This window comes from Numenius arquata, chromosome 21, assembly GCF_964106895.1.
Source record: "Numenius arquata chromosome 21, bNumArq3.hap1.1, whole genome shotgun sequence".
Lineage (NCBI taxonomy): Eukaryota > Metazoa > Chordata > Aves > Charadriiformes > Scolopacidae > Numenius > Numenius arquata.
In genome coordinates, this window is record NC_133596.1 from 5,085,688 (window position 1) to 5,106,204 (window position 20,517).

At 49.7% G+C, this 20,517-nt stretch overlaps 1 protein-coding gene across 1 annotated transcript in view; it reads right to left on the minus strand.

The window, feature by feature from the left end:
• GRHL3 (grainyhead like transcription factor 3) overlaps window positions 1-20,517 on the minus strand; it is a 30,700-nt gene continuing 10,183 nt past the window's right edge. The window contains exons 4-18 of the mRNA XM_074161979.1: window positions 17,758-17,944; window positions 17,009-17,070; window positions 15,087-15,423; window positions 14,737-14,816; window positions 12,755-12,908; window positions 11,842-11,953; window positions 11,021-11,115; window positions 9,174-9,332; window positions 8,493-8,571; window positions 7,964-8,097; window positions 7,046-7,080; window positions 6,219-6,307; window positions 5,989-6,074; window positions 4,810-4,874; window positions 1-115 (exon numbers count right to left, since the gene is read on the minus strand). Coding sequence (XP_074018080.1) covers window positions 1-115; window positions 4,810-4,874; window positions 5,989-6,074; window positions 6,219-6,307; window positions 7,046-7,080; window positions 7,964-8,097; window positions 8,493-8,571; window positions 9,174-9,332; window positions 11,021-11,115; window positions 11,842-11,953; window positions 12,755-12,908; window positions 14,737-14,816; window positions 15,087-15,423; window positions 17,009-17,070; window positions 17,758-17,944 — 1,789 coding nt within the window. The remainder of the gene's footprint in view (window positions 116-4,809; window positions 4,875-5,988; window positions 6,075-6,218; window positions 6,308-7,045; window positions 7,081-7,963; window positions 8,098-8,492; window positions 8,572-9,173; window positions 9,333-11,020; window positions 11,116-11,841; window positions 11,954-12,754; window positions 12,909-14,736; window positions 14,817-15,086; window positions 15,424-17,008; window positions 17,071-17,757; window positions 17,945-20,517) is intronic.

Consider the following 20,517-nt stretch of genomic DNA (forward strand, 5'->3'; position numbering starts at 1 on the left):
TTATAGCTCCTTGAGGATGATCTGGAACTTGTCCTCTGCTTCCACCACGTCCAGGAGAAAGGCCATGTGGTTGCTGTAGTGCTGGATGATGTTGTTGTCCATGTTCACCAGGATCCTACGGGAGAGGGAGAACGGCTGGGTCAGGGCAGCACACGGAAAGGTTTGCAGAGCGGCTTAGTCAGGAGGGATGGACCTCGCTGCACACTCAGGATTCATGAACTGAGAATAACATCAAAGCCTCGTGGCACAGGGGTGGCCCTCTCTGAAGTGTCTCCACACAAAATTGCCCAGGGAAGTTGTGGATGCCCCATCCCTGGAAGTGTTTAAGGCCAGGCTGGATGGGGCTTTGAGCAACCTGCTCTGGTGGGAGGTGTCCCTGCCCAGGGCAGGGGGGGTTGGAATTTGATGATGTTTAAGGTCCCTTCCAACACAAACCGTTCTATGATTCTATGATTCTAAAATTCCCATTAAAACTTGCCTTTTCTGCCCTGTTATTGATCAGCATCGCGTTATCCCACCGCGCTCCTCGCTGCCTGCCAGCCGGGCTCGGGCAGGCACAGGAAGCCACCGCAGCATCCACCTTACCCAATTTGAGGGGCTCAGCCATGATTAATTAATTAAAGGCATGATACAACGCAAAGGAAACATCCTGCAGAGCTTTTCGCAACTCTACCCTCGACATGCCTAGGCCCGGCGTTCGCTACGCAGGCAAATTAATCTGGATTACGGCAGGGTGTGAATTCAGAGCAGAATCTCTCGCTCCTCGCCTCTTGCCTGGCTGCTTTCGGGGGTGCATTATTCTGAACAAGCCGAGGCCGCTTCGGGAGCAGATGGAAGCGGTTTGGAAGAGGATGCCTTTCTCCCAATCCAGAACAACCTCCCGTGCAGACGTGCCCTGAGCTTCTCCCGGGAGCCCTTTCTGCGAGGAACACGCACGGGCAGCCCCAGCATCCCCAGGCAGCCGGTGGCAAATCCCTCCTCGTGCCCACGGGCACGGCTCCAGCCCTGGAACCAGTTACAGGGAGACACGCGGGGAGAAGGAAGCATTTCAACAGCTGGTTTAAACCTGAGGCTGCGGTTCTGTGCCAGGCAAGAGCCCCTCATTACCGTAATGGAAGTAACGGGGCAGCTTTGCGTCGCCCCACTGCCTTCCCATAAATCAGATGTGAAATTTGTAACCGTTTGGAGGAAACAAAGAGAACAAATTATCTTTCTTCGCAGAAAGCACATCCCCTCCAGGTTCCTGCTGGGGTCATTAATGGGGCAATAGCATTAATTGTGCAACGCTCCACCAGCCAAGATTAAAAACAAGAAAAAGAAAAGGCTGAGCATCTCACAAATCTGATGGTTTAACAAGCACAAACATGGGGCCACAGCGGGTGGCAGCGACCGGCTCCTGCCCGTTTGCTCAGCGCGTACGGGCCGGCTCGTCGCAGCCCTGGCCGGTGTGCCGGGATCTCAGAGGTGAAGGTGGGAGCTCTGTCCTCGTGTCCAGCCTGTTCTGGTGTCACCTCTGTCCCAGGGCTCACCACGGCGCTGCCCCTCAGCAGGGCACAAACCACTTCACCCACAGGCTACGAGTCCCATCACGGCACAGTGATGGGATCCCACCCAGCGCAGGGGGAGGCTGAGACGGGGTCTGACACCACCCAGGGGTCTCCCCAGTGAACCATAACCCTCACGGCCACATCTCACCCCCTGGCACCGGACAAGGGCTGCCTGGGGACAAGGGCCCAGGTCCCCAGGGAGTCTGGCCTCCGATGGGTGCCAGCATGGATGCCCAAGGGCGGGTTGTCACAAAGAGGCTTGCAACAGAGCGGCTCCAATTATCCCTGGCTGTCTTAGTGCAGGAAGCCAGAGAAGTCACCTGTGCCTCTTGCCGCCGTGCTTCCATCTGATTTCTCAACCACAAAAAATTCGAGCGAGTGTTGATTAGGAATCTGAGCCCTGCATTGTTTTTCTAGACCAAACCTCACCAAGATACGAAATTACTTATTATTGCTCTTGAGTCACCCTGAGACTAAGTTCATCTGAATGAGCTCATCGCGCTGAGAAGCCCATGGCTGGTGGTGGGTCCTCACCCGCTGAAAGTCCAGGTAGTACCACTGAGCTTCACTCGTTTACACCAGATGAAGATCTGACCCTCAAGCTGTAATTACCAAGAGAGGATTGTTTAGGGTGGAGCAATAGGATAAAATGATTCAAAGGAAAATTAAATCTGGGGGAGCAGGAAACAGCGTCCGACCCTGCTCTTGAGTAGACTGGAGAAAATCCTGTGTCCCCCCCACACTTCAGCAATAACCTGTGGCATCAGTCTTGTCCAGCTTTCATTAAGCTAGATCTCTTTTTTTTTTTTTTTTTTTAAAACCTAATTTCCAGGTGTTGCCTTTTCTTTCCATTAGATACCTCTTTTCTCCTTCGTTTTGGGGAAGAGATGGAGAGGGCACCTGCCTGTTTTCCCTCCCAGTCATTATTAAACAACATTCACTTCTGATCAGATCAAGTAATGAACAAAACCAAAGCAAAACAAAGTAGAGGTGGCCTCTCCCCTGAAGCAGTGCCATTTCCTGGTCCACTGCAAACTCATCAGTCCTTGGATCTCTCTCGCCATGCGGACGCTCACAGTCAGCCCGTTCAGAAAGCTCCAGCCCAAACTGGAGTTGCCCGAGAGGAGCTGTTGGCTGAGGATGGGCTGATGCCCTGTGATGGCCACATCACAAGCCACCACCACAGCTGCCACACCTGGGCTCTGGCTCAGTCCTGAAGCTGAAATAATAAACTGACCACTCCTGTCCCTGGCAGTTGTTCTTCTTCGAGATCAGACTTGAGGCACTCTCTGGCTGAAGGTGTATGGGACAACCCCTCTTTTAGAGGCTGCCAGTGTTGCTCTTCTAATTTGGGGAGAAAATTGCCATTTCTGGGGCTCATGGATGAGCAGCATCTGACAGCACTGAGGGCCCCGAGTTCAGGAACAGGCGGAAGAGCCTCCTGACAAATTCAGATACCTCACTATGGCCCATCCATCATCTAAAATTAGGACCATATCTAAAAACTCTCCTAAATGGGGACGGCTGCTGGGTTGTGGATTTAGAGGTGATGGGGTTGTAACAGCGTCCCAGTTCAGTGACACCACATCACAGCCTGGAGGAGAACCACTGCCTCTCCCCATCCCACCCTGCAGCTGCCTCCAAGTCTCACTTCAGCTCTGCTCCCCTTGAAGCAAAGGGGCTAATCCCATGGGAATTGAGTTATGGTGACATCAAATGAGTTGGAAGATCCCATCCAAGGAGCTTTAGGACTTTCTCACCTTGCTGGCACCAGAACGCAAGTGCAGAAGCAGAGCTTTGGACTAACCCTCAGCTCCCAAGGACTCTGTTCCCTTTGTCAGGCAGAGGAGCTCTCTGGGGGGCCGTGCTGGTGAGACCAGCGGGACCTGTCATCAGCTTTGCCTTTCTGCCCGTCTCTCCCCATGCTCCAACTCTGGACCAGGGCCAGGAACAACAATGAGTTCATCTCCCAGGCAGTCACTGCTGCTTGCAAAGCCTGATTACATCTCGCTGGCTCTGCAAGAAGGGCTCTGGATTTAGCTTTATGAAAATAAGCTTGGAAGTTTATGAGTCCTTCCCTTTCCATCAGCTGAAGGGAGAACTCGCTGCCAGAAATGGGGATGACCCAGAGGGAGTTCTTAGTCCAGAAAACATTTCTGAAACTAGCGCTTGGCTCCACATCAAGCCCACTGCCCTCCACAGAAATGGCTGGTCCCCAGCTCATGCGAAATAAAAAACATGACAGAACGAGAGGGAATGGCTTCAAGCTCCAACAGGGTAGGTTTAGTCTGAACATTAGGAAAGAATTTTTCACAGAAAGAGTGGTCGGGCATTGGAACAGGCTGCCCAGGGAGGTGGTTGAGTCACCATCCCTGGATGTGTTTAAGAGCCGTTTAGATGTGGTGTTGGGGGATATGGTGTAGGGGAGAACTTTGTAGAGTAGGGTAGATGGTTGGACTTGATGATCCTAAGGGTCTCTTCCAACCTAGACGATTCTATGATTCTAGCACCGTTCCCTCTCAGCCACGGGGGAGATCCATATGGATCGGTCACTAATAAACACCATGCTGAAATCACTCAAGAAGCCGTGTCACATTTACTGCAGACCTCAGATGTCACCCCCCTGTAGAGCTACACCTGTGTCCCAGCAGCACCCAAGTGTCTTGAGCGGGACCTGTGTTTCTGTCCTGGGGCTGCGCAAGAGCCACCAGTGCCCAGAAGGGTCTGATCCATCACCTCCCAAAGGGAGTGTGAAGTTTCCCATTGAGCTGCCTGGTCCGGGGATGGGATGGCAAAGCTGGGGACAGACACTCCCCTTTCACATCTCCCCTCTTCTCCTCCCGGGCTGCCCAAGCTCTTATTTAGCCACTACAGTCACTTTCTGAGCCAGGGACCAGGCCCATGGTTCGGAGAAGCAAACATTTCTACCTCCCTGATGGCAGTAAGATAAAGTTCTCCATAACCTCAGGCTTTTAGACCGAGACACAAAGGATCACCCATTAAACTACCCAAACAATTCCTCCTTCATCCAACTTCCTTTCCTTGGGAGACTTTACACTCCAAACAAATATAATACAAACAAGCATTATCCCAAATCTTTAAAGCCCAGAAAGATCCAAGTTTTATATGCTCCAAATAGCACAGACTCACATGGCTTTACTTTTTATTATCTTGTTAAAACGCTATGTCAGCCTATGGCAGGGAACCAAAGAGAATGGGGTTTTAGAGGCGCAGCGTAAAAGCAGATGAGAGATTAACTTACCCTCTTTTGCATTTTTTGTAGACTTTATAAATGCTTTCTTCAGGAAGCCCATATTTTTCTGAAATCTGTGAGAGAAAACACGGCAATTCTTTGTACTTGTAAAATGAAATTCCTATGATAAAAATCAAAGATAACACCGGGCCAGGGGCATTCAGCAGGAAAGGATCCCCCCTCCCTTTTACTCAAGAGAAAACGGCCGAGGCAATGAGCTGAACGGGACGGTGTGACCATGTCTGTGTCCCGCAGTGGGCAGACGGGGAGGCTGCAGCTCGGCCTTGGTTCCCTTTCTAATGGCTACTGCCAGGCCAGGAACCTTGGGGAATAATCTGCATTTTCTTTCTCTCGTTGCCTGGGCTGTCGGCGGCTTGATGCTTCAAGCTGCTGGGCCAGAGAGCGCCGAGCTCTGCCTTCGCTGGTGCACCTGAAGGCGAGAGAAACTACAGAAAGCGGCGGAGCGCGTCTGCTGCGGATGCGGCTGCAGCTTTTGCTAAGATTTTAGCTGATCCACAAAGCTTTGGCAGGAGTTCTGTAGTTTTTCCCAAGCATTTTCCGTAGAGGATTTTGACTCTTTGTGGTGAGGGATGGGGGAGGGAGAAGATGGCAAAGAATCCACCCTGCTGACATTTTTTTTCAAACTCTCTATTTTTAAAAGTTTGTAAAACCAACAGAGCTTAAAGTGCAGCCATAAAGCCCCCCCCCCCCCCCCCCCCCCAAATCTGCGAGGTTTATTGTTTGTTTCCTCCCCAGCAATCTCCAAAGAGAGGGGGGTTATCAGAGATGCTGCTGATAATCATCACAGAAATATGTCTGTGCGCTCCTCAAACACAACAGAGGGAATTCCAGCAGGAGGCCAGAATTGGCCTCAGATTCCACATCCACAGCCTTGAGAACGGAAAAGGTGGTTTACAATGGAAAATATGAATGTGTTGTCACAAGAGGAGACTTATATTATGAGCTGAACGAAACATCTTGCCATAAGGTGTGTTCTTCCCCACTGCAGCACCTACAACACGCAGCCCATGCCAGAATTCACCTGCTACTCACAATTTCCATTTCCATTCTCAAGAGAAAGCTGACATGGGATATAAGCAGTCCTATATCCAGCCTCCCACATACCAAGCACCGTTGCCCTTCCATCTGCAGTTTGTTGGTGTGCCACAGGTTTTTGATAACACTTACAGCTGTTCTGAGGCCCTGGAGATCTGGTGTCTTCAACATGAGAGCATCAAACACTTCCTCGGACTCCCTCCGCACGTACAACAGGACTGAAAGAGAGAACGCACATCGCTGAGCCAGGGCTCTTCATGGCAGGTTCTCAGAGCAAAGCAGCCTCATGTGATTCAAGACCCAAGGTTACTTGAATCAAGTGAGACGCTACGCCCAAGAAGAGTTCCCATCCCAGGGGTTACCTCTCTGAGGATCTTCTTCCTTGGTTTGCTTTGGGGGTATCGGGTCAAACTCCTCGGTGAATGAGGCACCGTTCCGCTTTAGGGGCAGCCTAAGCAGGAGGAATACAGAGCTCTCAGGAGGACAGAACAACAGCAGCGAAGAAAACCATTCCAACAACTGAACTTTTGATTGAACAACCAATTACTCCAACAAACACCCAGCAATTAAATACCATTTTTTGTAATTACGGCAGCAGAGTGTCTACCAGAGTTGCAACCTCCCGCCTAAACCGTACAGGGAATCAGTGAGCGCAGGCAGTGGTTTTGGCATCACGTCATAAACAAAAGCCTTTTGCACCTTCATGTCATTGTTCCTCCATTGATATCATTAGACAGGGGATCAAGCCAGGGTAAATATGGTTCTCCCCACTCTGGGCACATGACAAGTGGGATTTCTACTTCATTCCAATTTATTTTACAGCAGTATCTGCCGCTGGGTATTGAACCCTTCAGTGATAGTTCTGTGATGGTTTTTTTCCCTCTTTCAAACATTATCTCAGTGAGAACAGCAGGACAGTCCTGGGCCAGGGTCCTGACGGGGTGGCTCAATGACAGGGACAGAAATATGTCTGTGTTTCTCCATCCCCTGAGTCCATTCCAGGCCAAAGTTTAGCACATATTTTGATACCCAGGGCCGTCAGGGAGACACTGTGCTGTGTTATTTTGCACCTGTAGATACCTACAAGCCTATGTCAAACAAACATGCACAGCCTGTACCAAACAACCACCATCCACCCAAGGAAACAGAGCAGCCGAGGGACGGGAAATACAAACTGCTGCATCCTCACCTGTTTGCAGAGTTGGGAACAGCAGGAGGGAGCACCTTGAAATGGAAAGGAAACATCAATCTTTTAGTTTGCACAGTATCACCATGTACCAGTGAAGGGGGGGAAGGCAACATGGGTGCATTTTAAACACGATTTCCCTCCTCCCAGACCATCATTTTTCCTACACAATTAAACATCTGTATGTGTTTCTTAGATTAAGTAAAACCTGATACAAAGAACCTGTCTAGATTCTCCTCTTCTGCCTAGGAGAGACCTGAACACATCAAGCCAGACCCAAAAGCAGGTCAAATCTCATATCCTGCTGGGATCAAGGACCAGGTTTCTCAGTGAGTTCTTTGGTTGTAAACCAGGCTCAAACCCAGTCCCTGGTTTTGATGCTGGTGCATCAGTAGAGAAGCCACTGCGACAGGATCCTACAGGATTGTCACAGATGGCTTTTCCCCTCTTTTTGACAAACTGAGTTTGTCAAGTTGTTTCTTGAGGGAGTACTGATGAGCTCTGAAGGACACTGGGTCTAGGTTTCCTCGGGGTGAAGGGGATAGAGAAGGGCAGAGGACAAGTGAGAGATGCCCCAGACACGCAGGGACTGATATGGCCGCATTTTTCTATAGTTCACTTTCTGCTGATGTTTTTGCTGCCACTCCAGTTCCCTGTGGAAGCTGCAGGTGATACCTGCAAACCACAGGAATATCTGGCTGGAAGGAACCTGGAAAGGTTATCTCGCCCATCACTGCTGCACGACTATCTAAACCACTCCTGACAGTTACGTCTTCAAGTTCACCACGTTTCCACAGAACTGTGGTTTGGTTTTGGGTTTTTTTACATAACACAAGTCACGTCCCAGGGACTGATCAGTTTGGAAACGATGGGGGTGACAGATGAGGGCAACAGGTCAGTTGTTTTTTTGCAGGGACTTACCGTGCCACACCTCTGGAGGTTTGAAAAATGGACGTTGGGGATAAACAGGACTGGCTGGGTTTCCAGGTCAGTCTCTGGCCTCAGGAACGTGATTTCATTCCCTCTGAAGCCAGAGAGCAAACAGCCTTTCAGACCTACAAATGGAAAGTCCAGTTCAGCTCAGTTCAGATGGCAGTTTTAAAAGGCAACTACATGCAGAGAAGGGAAAGCGCCTGCCCAAAGTCTCCCAACAGAAATTTTAGAAAAAAGACAGTACCCCACAGAACCAGGTCTTTGGCATTGTCTCCCCAAGGGAAGGCTCCCTGCCAAGACCCTGAGACAATTCAGAAAGGTTGGTCAGGATTAATAAAGGGCTTTGAGAGTCTTGGTGGAGACCAGGCAAAGACCTGACTGACGAGCTCTTTCTGAATGGTCTTGATTTCATCAGGCTTGGAAATACCCAGGGCCAGATCTTGTGGAAGTTAACGGAGAAGCTGACATGGATTTCAACACTCTATGGATCAGGTAGCAAACAAACACCAGCACTGACCATTGTTATTGGAGTCCAGGCACTTTCCTTTCCTTCTGAACTGTTTCCTTTCATCGTCCCGCATTTTTCTCTCTGCTCCCTATGGGGAAGGGTAAGGCAAAAATTAGGACATCGACTGTTCTAACGTTGGCAGGAGAGGGTTTACTGCCTGTCTCCAGGAGGTAAGCACATTAAAGTAAAGGCAGCCTTTATTCAAAAACGCTCATCTCAGAGACCTTCTACGGGCCATCCAGAACTTTCTGAAACTTGTAAATTAAAAAGAAAAGCAAAATTTGTTTTTAAAAATGAATAATGCAGACAAAAATAACTGTGAGATGTTTTACCATGGGAAGATCTCTTGAGGGTGGGGAAGAACCTCTAAGGAGATTCTCCTCTCTTCTGCTATTTAAAAACTTGTCAGAAATAGAGTTTATTATGAGGCACAATCCCATGTAGGTCTGATACGGGGAAAACTTTCTAGTGACTCTGGTCTACAAGGCCTCAGCGGCGCAGACACATCCCTGCTGTCCTGTCTCGCTCAGCTGAGGGGACTGACCATCCCTGTTCCTCAGCCCTGACCTCCAGGCCATTCTAGACCCTCACAACCTTTCTGGTTTCTCTTCTGGAGTCACTGGCCACCAGTTTAAAATTCCTCTCAGACATTAAAATTCCTCTTTTCCTGGTGGAAAAGCCGTGTTCTACCTTATCGCAGAATATCTTGATCTGGCAGACGGCGCGGTGCACCAGCTGGCTGGTTCCATTGCCATAGTCATAGGTGTCGATCTGGAGGTTGAGCGGGACACCCTTCACTCCCTTCTGGGAGGAGAAGTCAGTGCTCAGGCAGTTCACCCCGATAAACACCTGCAAATAGGAGCAGAGTTTGATACAGCTTGTTGGTGCTGAAAACACTATTCTCAAACAGCGATGAGAGTGGCGGCCAGGAACCAAAGCAGCTCCTGAGACATCCTTGCAACCCTCCCGGCCTCAGCTGTTGGTTTCCCACCTGAGCGTAACCACCGGTCCTTCCCAGCCCCGGTGTCCCCCCACACCGACTGCAGGTCTCCATCTCTCCATTGACACTGGGGCTGTCGCTCCCATCAGCTCAGACAAGCATCTGCCCAGATGCAAAGTCTGCCCGGGAATGCTCTTGTTGATATTTCTGATCTTTCATTTGAAGGAGGGACCCTCAGACTGCAGTGCCCTGGAGCGAGGGAGGAGGGCTAGACTACAGCCTCAGGAATTACAAATCACTGCTGCTGGTTAAATAAATATTCATCAAACGTTGGTCTCCTTTATCGCTAGGATGGAGTTACCTCCAGTGGAAACTTTTGAAGACAAGGAGAGCACAGATACAATCCACATCGTATCTCCAAATTACCAAACTATTTGTGTGACCTTGAAAATTCCCCTGGACTCTGGGGACACATTTGCAGCTGGAGAAGCTCCCACCGCTCCCTCAGCAGGGCTCGGGTTGAGGATTTCAGCCCCGAAAGCTAATGTCAGATCTAGTCAGTACCTATATATAGAAAAGAAAACCACTTAACTGCGGTGTGAAGTTTAATTGCAAGAAGAGAAGTAACAGGTGCTACAGACGACCCAAATTCCTGACCCCTCCTGTCGCGGCTCCCAGCCCTCGCACCTCTCTGAAGTCTCACCTTTGCCTGCCCCAGGCCAGTCCATGCACAGAGTTTCTGCTAAGAGTTAAATCCAGTTTTGCTGAGGTGCCCCCGAGGGCTTGCCACATACCTGACATATTTCCATTTCTGACAACTTTGCCTTGAAGACATTTGTTAACCTCTTGGGTTGTAAAAGACCAAGGTCGCCTTTGGGCTAAAAGAAGGGCTTATTGAGATCCCAAAGCAAACCAGGGTTTTCCCAAGCCACCAGCTTCAGAGAGACAGGGTATTTATGCTTTTCTTTTTTTCTTACTTACTTCATCTTTTTTTATATGCTCCTTTCAATCCACACTAGACACAAAGTGTTAATGAGAGACTCTGGAGAGATGCAGAAGAGACAGCAGAGCTAGAAAGACGTTGATAAAAGCTTTACAGATTTTAAGGCCAAAAGGGATCTTGTGACCTGCCTGGCTCCCTTCCACATCACACAAGCCACAGAAAGGTGGTCAGTCATTTCTGCATCAAAATGCTGCCGTGAAAGGAGGGTCTTTGTTCCCTAAGCTGTGGTTTATTTAAATAGGCTTCACCTACATGTGAGTAGAGACCTGATCCAGGCTCCCTGCTGCAAAAGGCTTTCTTCAGAGTTATCCATCAGCACTAAAAAAACATCTCTGAGTGAGTCTCGGGTGTACCCAGCGTGTTTATTAGCTAATGGCAATGCTTAAACACACAGAGGAGCATGGTGTCCTTCCTCGCTGGCCTGGCAGACAAACACTACCTGGGGCCACTGGGATGGAATTGTTTGGATTTGAAACTCTCCCTGTCTTTCAGCTGAGAAGTTTCGCGGGGGACATTCCTGGGCCATCAGAAAGGAAGCTACAGCTCTGCTGTGGACCAAGGTCTCCCACATCCCTTCCACAAGCAGGTGGTTACCTTCGCTTCTTCGTGGATGTTCCACACGAAGGACAGCGCGTTGTAGGCTAACTCCTCGATGTTCTGCACCGTGTTGAAGTTTTCTTTACAGTCAGCTGAAAGGCAACGGAGAAGCAGTTTATACTCTGGTTGCAAGACTGGTTACATTCCCATGGCTTTTCCACTCCCCGAAAAGCCTCCCTCACACTGACTCCAAGCCAAAAAGAAGCCTTGTAATACAACAGAGGCCATCCCTGATACCACCGGGTAAACCTTAGCGTGCATATGGAAGGGACAGGCCAGGAACGACTCCAGTGTATCGGCTGGTGACGGCTACTTGAGTGGTGATGTTAGATGTCAATGTAGATCCCTTCTAAATTCCAACAACCCTATGTCTCGCTCTGAGCTGCGAGGTGCTCAGTGAGGTGCTCAGCTGGATGGACAAAACTCCTCTCCAGCCCAGCATAACGCTGCACAGCCCGTGTGGTGGCAGTGGAGAAGGACAAGCAGTACCAAAAGCTCAGATTCCTAGAATCCAAGAGCCCATAGGTCACATCTCTAAGAGCCAAAACAGTTCAGCAGTTTCTGTCTCTCTGACTGCGGCTCTTTGATGTATTTTGGGCTCCCAGCGTGTGCCCCTTCACTTGGCAAACACCACCTTAAACCCCCAAGAGCTCCTCAGCCAGAAAAGATCTGAAGCCAGCAGATCAGCCTGCTCCTCCCCACCTTCCCCCCGGCCAGATTCTGGAGCTTCAACTGTGTTATTCTGTGTTGGAAACACAGTAAAATGGTGCTAGAAGTTATCAACCCCACCCAGCCATCGCCGACAGCCCCGCTCGTACCGACGTCAATGACCCTCTGCTTGGCCGTGGGCTGGCGGGAGTGCCAGTGCTTCCAGAACTTGAGCTGCTCCGTCGGGATCTTTTCGTTGTCGAAAACAATCATCACAACACTCTGCAACACAGGGAGGATACCCCGTATCAGCGTACGCACAAGCCAATGCTTGATGCCCTCGCTGCCCTTTCTGTCCAGCACATCCATGCAACGGCCAAGGGCAGCTCAGTGTCATCGTTGATGTTTTATTGCTGGGGAAACTGAGGCACGCAAGGGGCTTGAGCACCACCATCATGCAGGCAGGCAGCGACAGAGCCAGGAGCAAAACCGAGATGCCCCAGGTGCCCCCTAATTGCACTGCCTATGAGTTTCCATGGACCCCAAGGCACACAAGGATCCTGTGCTGGGGGAGTGTTAGCGGTGCTGCAGCAAGTATTAGGCTGGGACAGCCCAACTGGTCTTTTTCTAAACATTCCTAGTTTCAGGAATCCTGAGATGTCCAAAGCGTAGCCCTTAAATACTGCTCAGGATTGTAAGACCAGGTTTCTTTGCTGAGAAATCAAGCTCAGCTCGGTCTCGGGGGCGGCGCTGAGGCCTGGCCACACGTCCCAGGAGCAAGACAGAGAACTTCTCTGCAGCTCAGAAGTCTTCCCGAGGGCCCCCAGGCAGCCCTCAGCGAGAGAAGCCTTTTGTGCATCCCTGACCTTACTGTCAAAGGTTTCAACTGCCAGGTAACGTGAAGGCTGTTGCTGTGCATCAGAGGATTAGCTTGCTATGATTGAATCCATCCCATTCATTGCTTTAAGCCAACATGAGCCACAAAGCCATTACTCTTCATGCTCAGCTCTGTTCCCAGGCCAGTACAATTGCTGGATGTCTGATTCCAGTATGTGTCAGCAAAATTGTCAGCTTGTCTCTTACCTTCACTTTATTTGAGGACAAATGTAAACATTTGCTGTCTCCAGCTGTCCGCAGCGTGATGGGGTAGAACTGTCCTTTGTTGAGGTAGGCCATGGGAGAGTCCCCAGATTTGATGTGAATGGCTTTGGGTGACCCCAGAGTGTATTCAAAGTCACTTGTATGGAACAAAGAGAGAAGGATGAATAAGCACACGCTGCTGTTTCGCTCCGAAAGCAAAACAAGGAGACCTGCAAGTCTCCGTCCTTACGGGTGACAGGCACCGTACATACAGGAGTCTCTGCCCTACTCTCCATCTCACCCACCCCAACAACTACAGCTGTGATGGAGCACCTCCCGCAGAGCACATACTGATCCTGATCCTCCCCAACACCCTGGGGAGCCGCAATTCTCAGATAGCCTCATTTGGCATAAAAAACCCTCTACGTTGTCATAACCAGTATTTCTCTGTGGATGGCTGCAGAGCCACTGCACAATCAAAAGCCTAATCCAAACTTAACAAAAATAGCTACCTGTGGTGACATTTTTAAAACACCTTAAACTCAGATTCCTGTCTCCAAATTCACACCCACAAATGGCTGACCCAGGAAAACTGTCCCCTAATGGGTCCTGTAGAAAGAGGAGGACCTGCAGGACACTGACTTCTGCTTGTTTATCCACGTGCTTAAACATGGACTTAGGAGCCCAGTTTGTAGCACTGACTCTGGTGGGCAGAAACTTCAGTCTTTACGGAAAAGATTTGCAGTGTTACACAGAGGAAGATGTCGCTGTCGACAAGCATACTTAAAAGAGCCTGATTTTCAAGAAGCCCTGCTTCTGGGCATTCACCAGCACCTATGAGGGTTCGGACCATGAGGCTATAGCTCAAGCTATTTTCTTCTGCAAGGAATCTGTGCAAACAAGCCCCTGTACATAAGTCTTCACACAGAATGGCTCGTGTGAAGGTCCTAGATCTGAAGGTCATCATATTCCTATTTAGTCACCAACCCATTTCTCTCCTGCTCCACCTCCCCTGCGATGCCATCTCTGAGGATAGGTTGGGCACCTCCTCTTATCTAGAGCCAGGAGAGCCAGGGAGCTTCAGTGCACAAACAGACAGCAAACAGAAAGCCTCTCGCTCACGAAGGCGAGCTGCTGTCTGTGCGAAAACCCCCACGTCTGACAGCTGAGTCACGGAGTCAAGTGACTCAGGAGGCAAATAAAAAGTGGGAGGTGAAATAATGTGACCTACACGGAGGTTTGATGCAGTATCTAGAGCAGGAAAGCTCTGAGAGAGGGGTGGAAAGGAGGAGGAAATCTCTCGCGTTTTAGGAATGAGAGGCTGTGGCACCTTCTAAAATCAAGGCTGACTAACAGTGCTAAACCCAAAACGAGCACCTAAACCTTAGATTAGGAGGAGGCTGCTCATCGCCCTCATTTTCCCTGTTATTTACCCCATTCCAAGTAGCTTGTGGAAAGATGGTGCAGCCACCTGAATCTATCTGTAGCACGGGAGCCAAGAAGCGCTTGCTGGGAAGGGGCACAGCATATCCTCACCTGGGGGACCTCAGTGCCACATCTCCCCTCCTGCAGGTCATGGTGACAGGATGTGACCAGAGCAGTGGAAGCAGCCGGCACTGGATTTACACCAGTTTGGCCAACAGAATACAGCCTGAACCACACACCTCTCAAGCTAAAAACATGAACTGGCACAACTCCATTAGTAACTTGAGTTTAAGATCGGGTTTGACTCATTTTCAGAAAAAGATTTCACACCCTAATCCCTGCTTCCTGCTACAGACACTAAAACTCATCACTGCTTTGTGGCTAAAAACTCATGGAACAGCAACTTGCTCTAAGACTCTCTGCAAAAGCATGAGATCTGAAAGTTTGCAAAGTTCATTGTCAAGACCAGGACTGGGCTGAGGAAAGGGACGCAGTTTTTCCCCAGAAAAGGGACACAGTCGAGTGCCCTGGGAACCCAGAGCCCATGGATCGGCCGTTACCTCTTAACACTGTCCGTGGCATAGCTCTCAGGGCAAGGTGGCTCTGGCTGGGGTTTGAGGATATCACTGAAGAGTAGCGACTGTGGACAAGTGGAAACAAAACAGTCAAATGCAGAGTCTTTCATTGCTTTGTCCATCCACCTTCTCCCAGACATTAGAGCAGAGGCCACAAATAAAAGATGGACCTTCGTTTCAAAGCCTTATCCTACTTTCAAAAACAATGTAAAACCCCCAGGGGTTCAATGGGAAGGGCATCGAGCTTCTAATGCAAAAGCAAAGCTCCCACTGACTCCGGCATGAGCAAACCCCAGACTAGAGACGGCCTCACGCAACCCACTAACGGCTCTGACCTCCTGGGGATCCTCTTTGAAAGTGCTGTCTGGCTGCCACCTCTGCTGTGGTGGGGCTACGGGGATGGTCTCGAAGAGGGAGTTCAACGAGCTGTTGTCGTACACATCCCCTGGAGGGACCATGTAGTTGTCTGGGGTGGCATCCAGCTTGCTAGTGCCTGGTGGAAGCATGGCTGGCTTGTGAGGAGTAGGGACGCCTTCAAGACTTAAGCCGTTCTTCTTCTGTGGCTCACAATACTCTTGGGTCATGGAAACGTTTTCAGACAAGAGCTTCATGAGATGGGCTGAGCCATCAAAGGATGCGATCTCTGGGTCATACTCCATTCCGTGGCAGTGCCTGGTGGAGAAAGGGTCCTGTCTCAAACCAGGGCAGAGGGTGGACAACCCCAGCAAGTTGTCACAGCAAGAAACAAGTGCCTTGACGTGCTGCTGGGAAGCAAACTGCCCAGTCTAGCTGCCAGGTGTGACCCTGAGTCAGCTCTGTACATCCCCTGCTTGATACGGGAGATGTGACAGACCCGTGGGTGATCTCCACCCACCCACACACCTCCCAGTGCCATCAGCAAGAGCCAGAGGCACTCAGCAGATAAAGGACAATCACATGGAATCAGAGGATATCGTTTAGACGTGGTTTGGGGCTGCAGATCCAGGGCCTACTCCATTATTTCTTTATTTAGGCTATTAAACACTCAGAGCAGAAGGCATGATAAGAAATATAACTGCTACATGGTCTTTCCATCTTAGTCTTTTTATGGCTCATTGACACTGAAAGTTGATTTTTTTTAAAACCACCATTTTTTAAAAAAAAACTGATTTTTGTACAAATTCACAAACTCCAGGAGCAAAACTGCCAGAGAACATGGGATCAGTGAAAAACTGACAGAGCTGCAGTACTGGAAGTGAGGTGCATGGCCCAGGCTTCAGAGCAGAGAAGACTAAGTACAGGAGCTGGCGGGTGGTAAAGACGGGTACAAAAACGTACTCCTCTTGCACACGGAAGCCATCCCTTTGCGCAGCATCCCAAGAACTGCAGCGGTGACTCCGTGACCCTGCTGACTCCGCAGCCCTCGCTGAGCTGGGGAAAGGTGGCTTATTGCCCCTGTTACCATGCTCAGAAACCAAACCAACCCCACCATCAGCAGCCCACACACCCCTTGGCTTCACGAACTACCCCCAAGGGAAGTAAAGCTGAACGAGCGGCTCCCACCCACTCTGCTTCCAGAGCTTCACCTTCAGGTATATAATGAAATTTCTGTAGTTAATAAAAAATACACCACTAACCAGAACGCAGTGGCCTTTCAGAGAGGAGAAATCAGCTTAACTCAGCTTACTTATGAAGCAGGAATGAAGCATCGTTCAAGAGGCTTATTCTGTCAGGTAGTTAAAAAACAGACAACCATAAAAGGTTGCCAAAGTACACAGCATCCAGGAAGGGGAACTGAACTCACAGTGGCAAATGAGCCATTAATTTAATAGTTAATTATCTGAAAACCTCAAAGGACAAATGGGAGTCAGTGGAAGAGAATCCTGGAAGCAATTGGAACAGAAATCCTTATCAGCCTAGTGAATGGAAGAGGACTTTGTCATTCCCTTCTCGCTGCCAATGCTTAATCCCTTTCCCCTTTCTGATTGTCACAAAGTAGGAAATAAAGACAAATTCTTCAGTTGCTGCAAATCAGCACAGCTCCTCCGAGCACAGCTAGACAGATCCTCAGTTGTGTAAATGGGTGTAGCTCAATTTATACCTGCTTGGGATCTGGCCTAAAGAATTTTAATGTATGTCTCAGGGTTAATAACCTCCACTGTTGTTGGTAATAACACTGTGCTTTGATGTCTATTTTATGCAAGCTAAGAGACCCATCATGCATGCAAGCAGCTGCAGGAGAATTAGACAGCCAGAGAGAGCAAAAACTGAAGCTAACCTCTTTCCTAGTTCATTGCGTCCCATCATACCAGATGGAAGAATCCTCTTCTCCTTTGGGACCTAGAACAAGGCAGAACAAAGAATTTGTTTATTGTTAGATTTTATTAATGGAAAACAAGAGGTAAAATTAGCCTTGTCTGTGTAGCAAGTGGAGTCTCGTAGATAAAACACTGGGTGAATAATAAACACCGGGTGAGGACACAGGAGACCTGGGCTTTCTTGCTGGTTCTGCCGTGGGTTCCCAAGGTAACCTTAGGCCAGCCACATCGTTTTGCTCTAGGAAGGGCCTTCAAAAGCACCCAAGTGAATGGGAACATCAGTCCTATTGGCTTCAATTAGGGCTAAAACATATCCATATTTCTTGGAGGCCCATCCTCCAGCAACACTGGAAAAATAAAGATGCTAGGGTCTGCCAGGCACCTAGCTATTCCAGCCCCACCTCTCTCAAAGCCTTCCCGTTTCTTGTATGAAAGCTTTTGGGTAAAAAACCCCACCCAGGTTCAGTTTTCCACCCTGTTCTGGTTTCTCTCTTGAGTGAAATGGTGCTTTGTGCCTCAGTCTACCACCCGTGCACTGGGGATAGCCGTGGCACTCCACGCCCAGGGGTGTTATGAGGTTCATTGCACAAACAACAGGGAGAGCTCAGGAGGTGGGTACCCTCCTAAGGTGGCTGAGCACAGGTTTTACCTTCACGCTGCTCCTCTGGGACAAACTCCCCTGAGAGACCCGGCCCCAACGGGAACGTACCATGTAGTAGTCATAGAGCAGGCTGAGGGCAGCCACGCTGTCATCGTCTCCGTTCACCCTCATCATAGCTTTGGTGGCTGCAGTCAAGGGGTTCTCCAGGTAGGTTTTCCAGGCTTCATCTTCGTTGGTATAGGGGAATTTCTGGAAGTTCATGGTGTCATTCTTCATCAGACGCACAGATCTAAAACTGAGCCAGGCAGAGGAAACGGAATGAAGGATACTAATTTTCCACTGCAATTTCCATGCCACCCAGCTGAACACACGAAGGGCTTCCCAAAGGCACTGCTGGAATGGAGAAGGGATGCTTTCCCAGTCCTTAACTCCCAGAGTCTTTGGGATTACGAACTCCTCTGCCTGTAGCTACGTACAAAATTAGGCCAGAGTCTCTCTGGTGGGGCCACACAGGGAGACAAAGGAACCTCTGCTTCCCTCCTCCTGCCCCAGGGATGCAAGACACCACGACATCGTCTGCACCCGCTCCTTCCTCAGCAAGCACACGCTCCCAGCCAGCCTGATCACGCGCCGTCAAAGTGGGATGTTGGTCAGAAACTCCAATACAACACGATCAGGAGACTGCAACGTTTTTCCTTGAATTTAGAGCTCAAGGCCAGTGCAGCCCATAAATGTAAGGGGTCGTTCACCGTCTACTTGACCTACCCAGATGAAACCAAACCCTGTCATTTTTCTTTGGTTTAGTTCATGGTTTTTAAAATTTAGTTCCAATAGAACTGAAGTTTTTTTTTTCAATCATTTGTATATGATTTTACTTCAAGGGAAGCAGACGGGCAAGATCGCAACACCCTCCCTTCCACTAAAAAATTCCTGACCGAGGTGAGGCTGCTGGGACTACGTGAGCCGAGAGGCAACATACCAAAATAACGCCCTGCCTGTCCTCTCTTCTGGCACTTTCTCCAGGTCTCTCCATCTTATGTTAATAAACTGTCAGACACTTAATTACCCAAACATTGGTCATCTTTCCTTTTCCTCCAGCAAATCCTACCGGCAGCCTCCGCGCTTCCCCCGGCTGCTCCGCGCTGCGGGTTCATCCCGCTCAGAGGAGAGGATGAATCAGGGGCCGTACGCTTGTCACGTCCCTCAGCCACGCGTGTACGGTGTCACCACAACAGCTCAGGCTACTCATCATAAAAAGCAAGCTTTTTTGTGGACAAATATTACTTTTTCATCAAAATGGAAATGTCAGGAAGGGCAGACTGGGTTTTGTTAGCAGAAGTTGTTTATAAAAAAAAAAATAAGAAGAAAGATTTCTTTAAGTCCCCAAAGTTGCCAAGAACAGAACATTTTCAAATGTAGATTTTTTTTTTTTTATGGAAAGGCAAAGAAAATCTACGGGAATTCAGGTAATGAAAGCTACATTTTAATGGCATTTTTATAAGGAATATGCTGTTTCCATTAAGCTACTTTGCATATGTTTATAATAAGTCCTGGGCTAGACTTTTAAGTGAATCATTCAGAGAACAATAATTCCTCTTGAAAGAAATCTGGCACCTCTGAAACTCCCAGTTATTGCTAACCACAATGGATACCGCCGGCCGGTTCTGTGTGCCCACGCTGACAGGGTGAAACACCAGGTTCCCAAAGGATGCTCCTCTGCTGGAAACTGGAAGGATGTGGATGGACCTTGGATGGGGTAAAAGATGCTGGTCCATCCTCCCTGGCAGCTCGACTAAGACGGCTTCACTCCTGCACATGCTCCGATCTCTCACGCTGCCATGTCTCCAGCGGGGAATAGGCACCTAAACCCTGCACGGACAGCTTTGGGATGCTCCCGGATCAAACTCCAGAGCTCTCCTTGGCTGAGCAGAGCGGCAGCCCTAGAATGGTACACAGTCTTTCCCAGAGCAGCACAAGGGCCACCACGGGCTGCCTCTGCTGTCCTTGTCACCTTTTTATTAAAGAACAGGTTGCTTCCACACAGGGTCCCTCCACATCTGCCCCACACAGCGGAGAAGCTGGTACCAGCTCTGCTACTGGCCCGAGGCACCCAATTCCCACCGGTTTCTCGGCTCACGTGGCGGCAGGCGCCGGAGCTCAGGTCGGTAACAGGGAGCAGCTCCTTCCACGTTACGGTTCTGGCCACCGCCAGCTCCCATCAGGCGCTGGTGTAAGAGAGATGCTGAGCTGGCTCCTCTTCTCCCTCGCACGTTCGGGATGATGCACTAACACCAGTTTCACCCCGCGCATGAAACTTCAACCAGGTGTTTTGCCAGTTTCGTTGTCTTTAGCGTTTCTCACGCAGCCCTCCCTCCCCTTCAGTGCCGCTGCTGTCTCCAAGGCGAGCAATCGGCATGACTCAGATTTCACCGCTGTCGACTCGGCGATGGGCTGTTCGGTCCTGTCCGGACAGGAATCCTCACCCGCTCTCAATCCGATCTTCTCAAGGAAGAATAGGCAGCAACAGGGCTCGCTCTCAAGGGTGAGACTCAGCTCCTATCACTTGTAATCAACATAGATAAACACACCACGGTAAGATGTAGCAACAAAGCACTCGGGAGCTTAAAAAAGCACAGATATTACAAGGAAAAAAATGCTTTGGAGCTTTCTTCTCCCTCACCCGAGTCTTCAACTGAAGCCCTCCTTGTTGTGTGACTCTTCTGCCTCCCCGCCTTGTCACTTTGGCACGGCACAACTGCTGAATGCATGAACAGCTGATGTTTTAGCATTTTATCACCTGGTCTGCAATCTGTAGGCAGAGGGAAGTTGAGGGGGGGGGGTGGGCTTGAGGTCTCAACCACTTGCAGC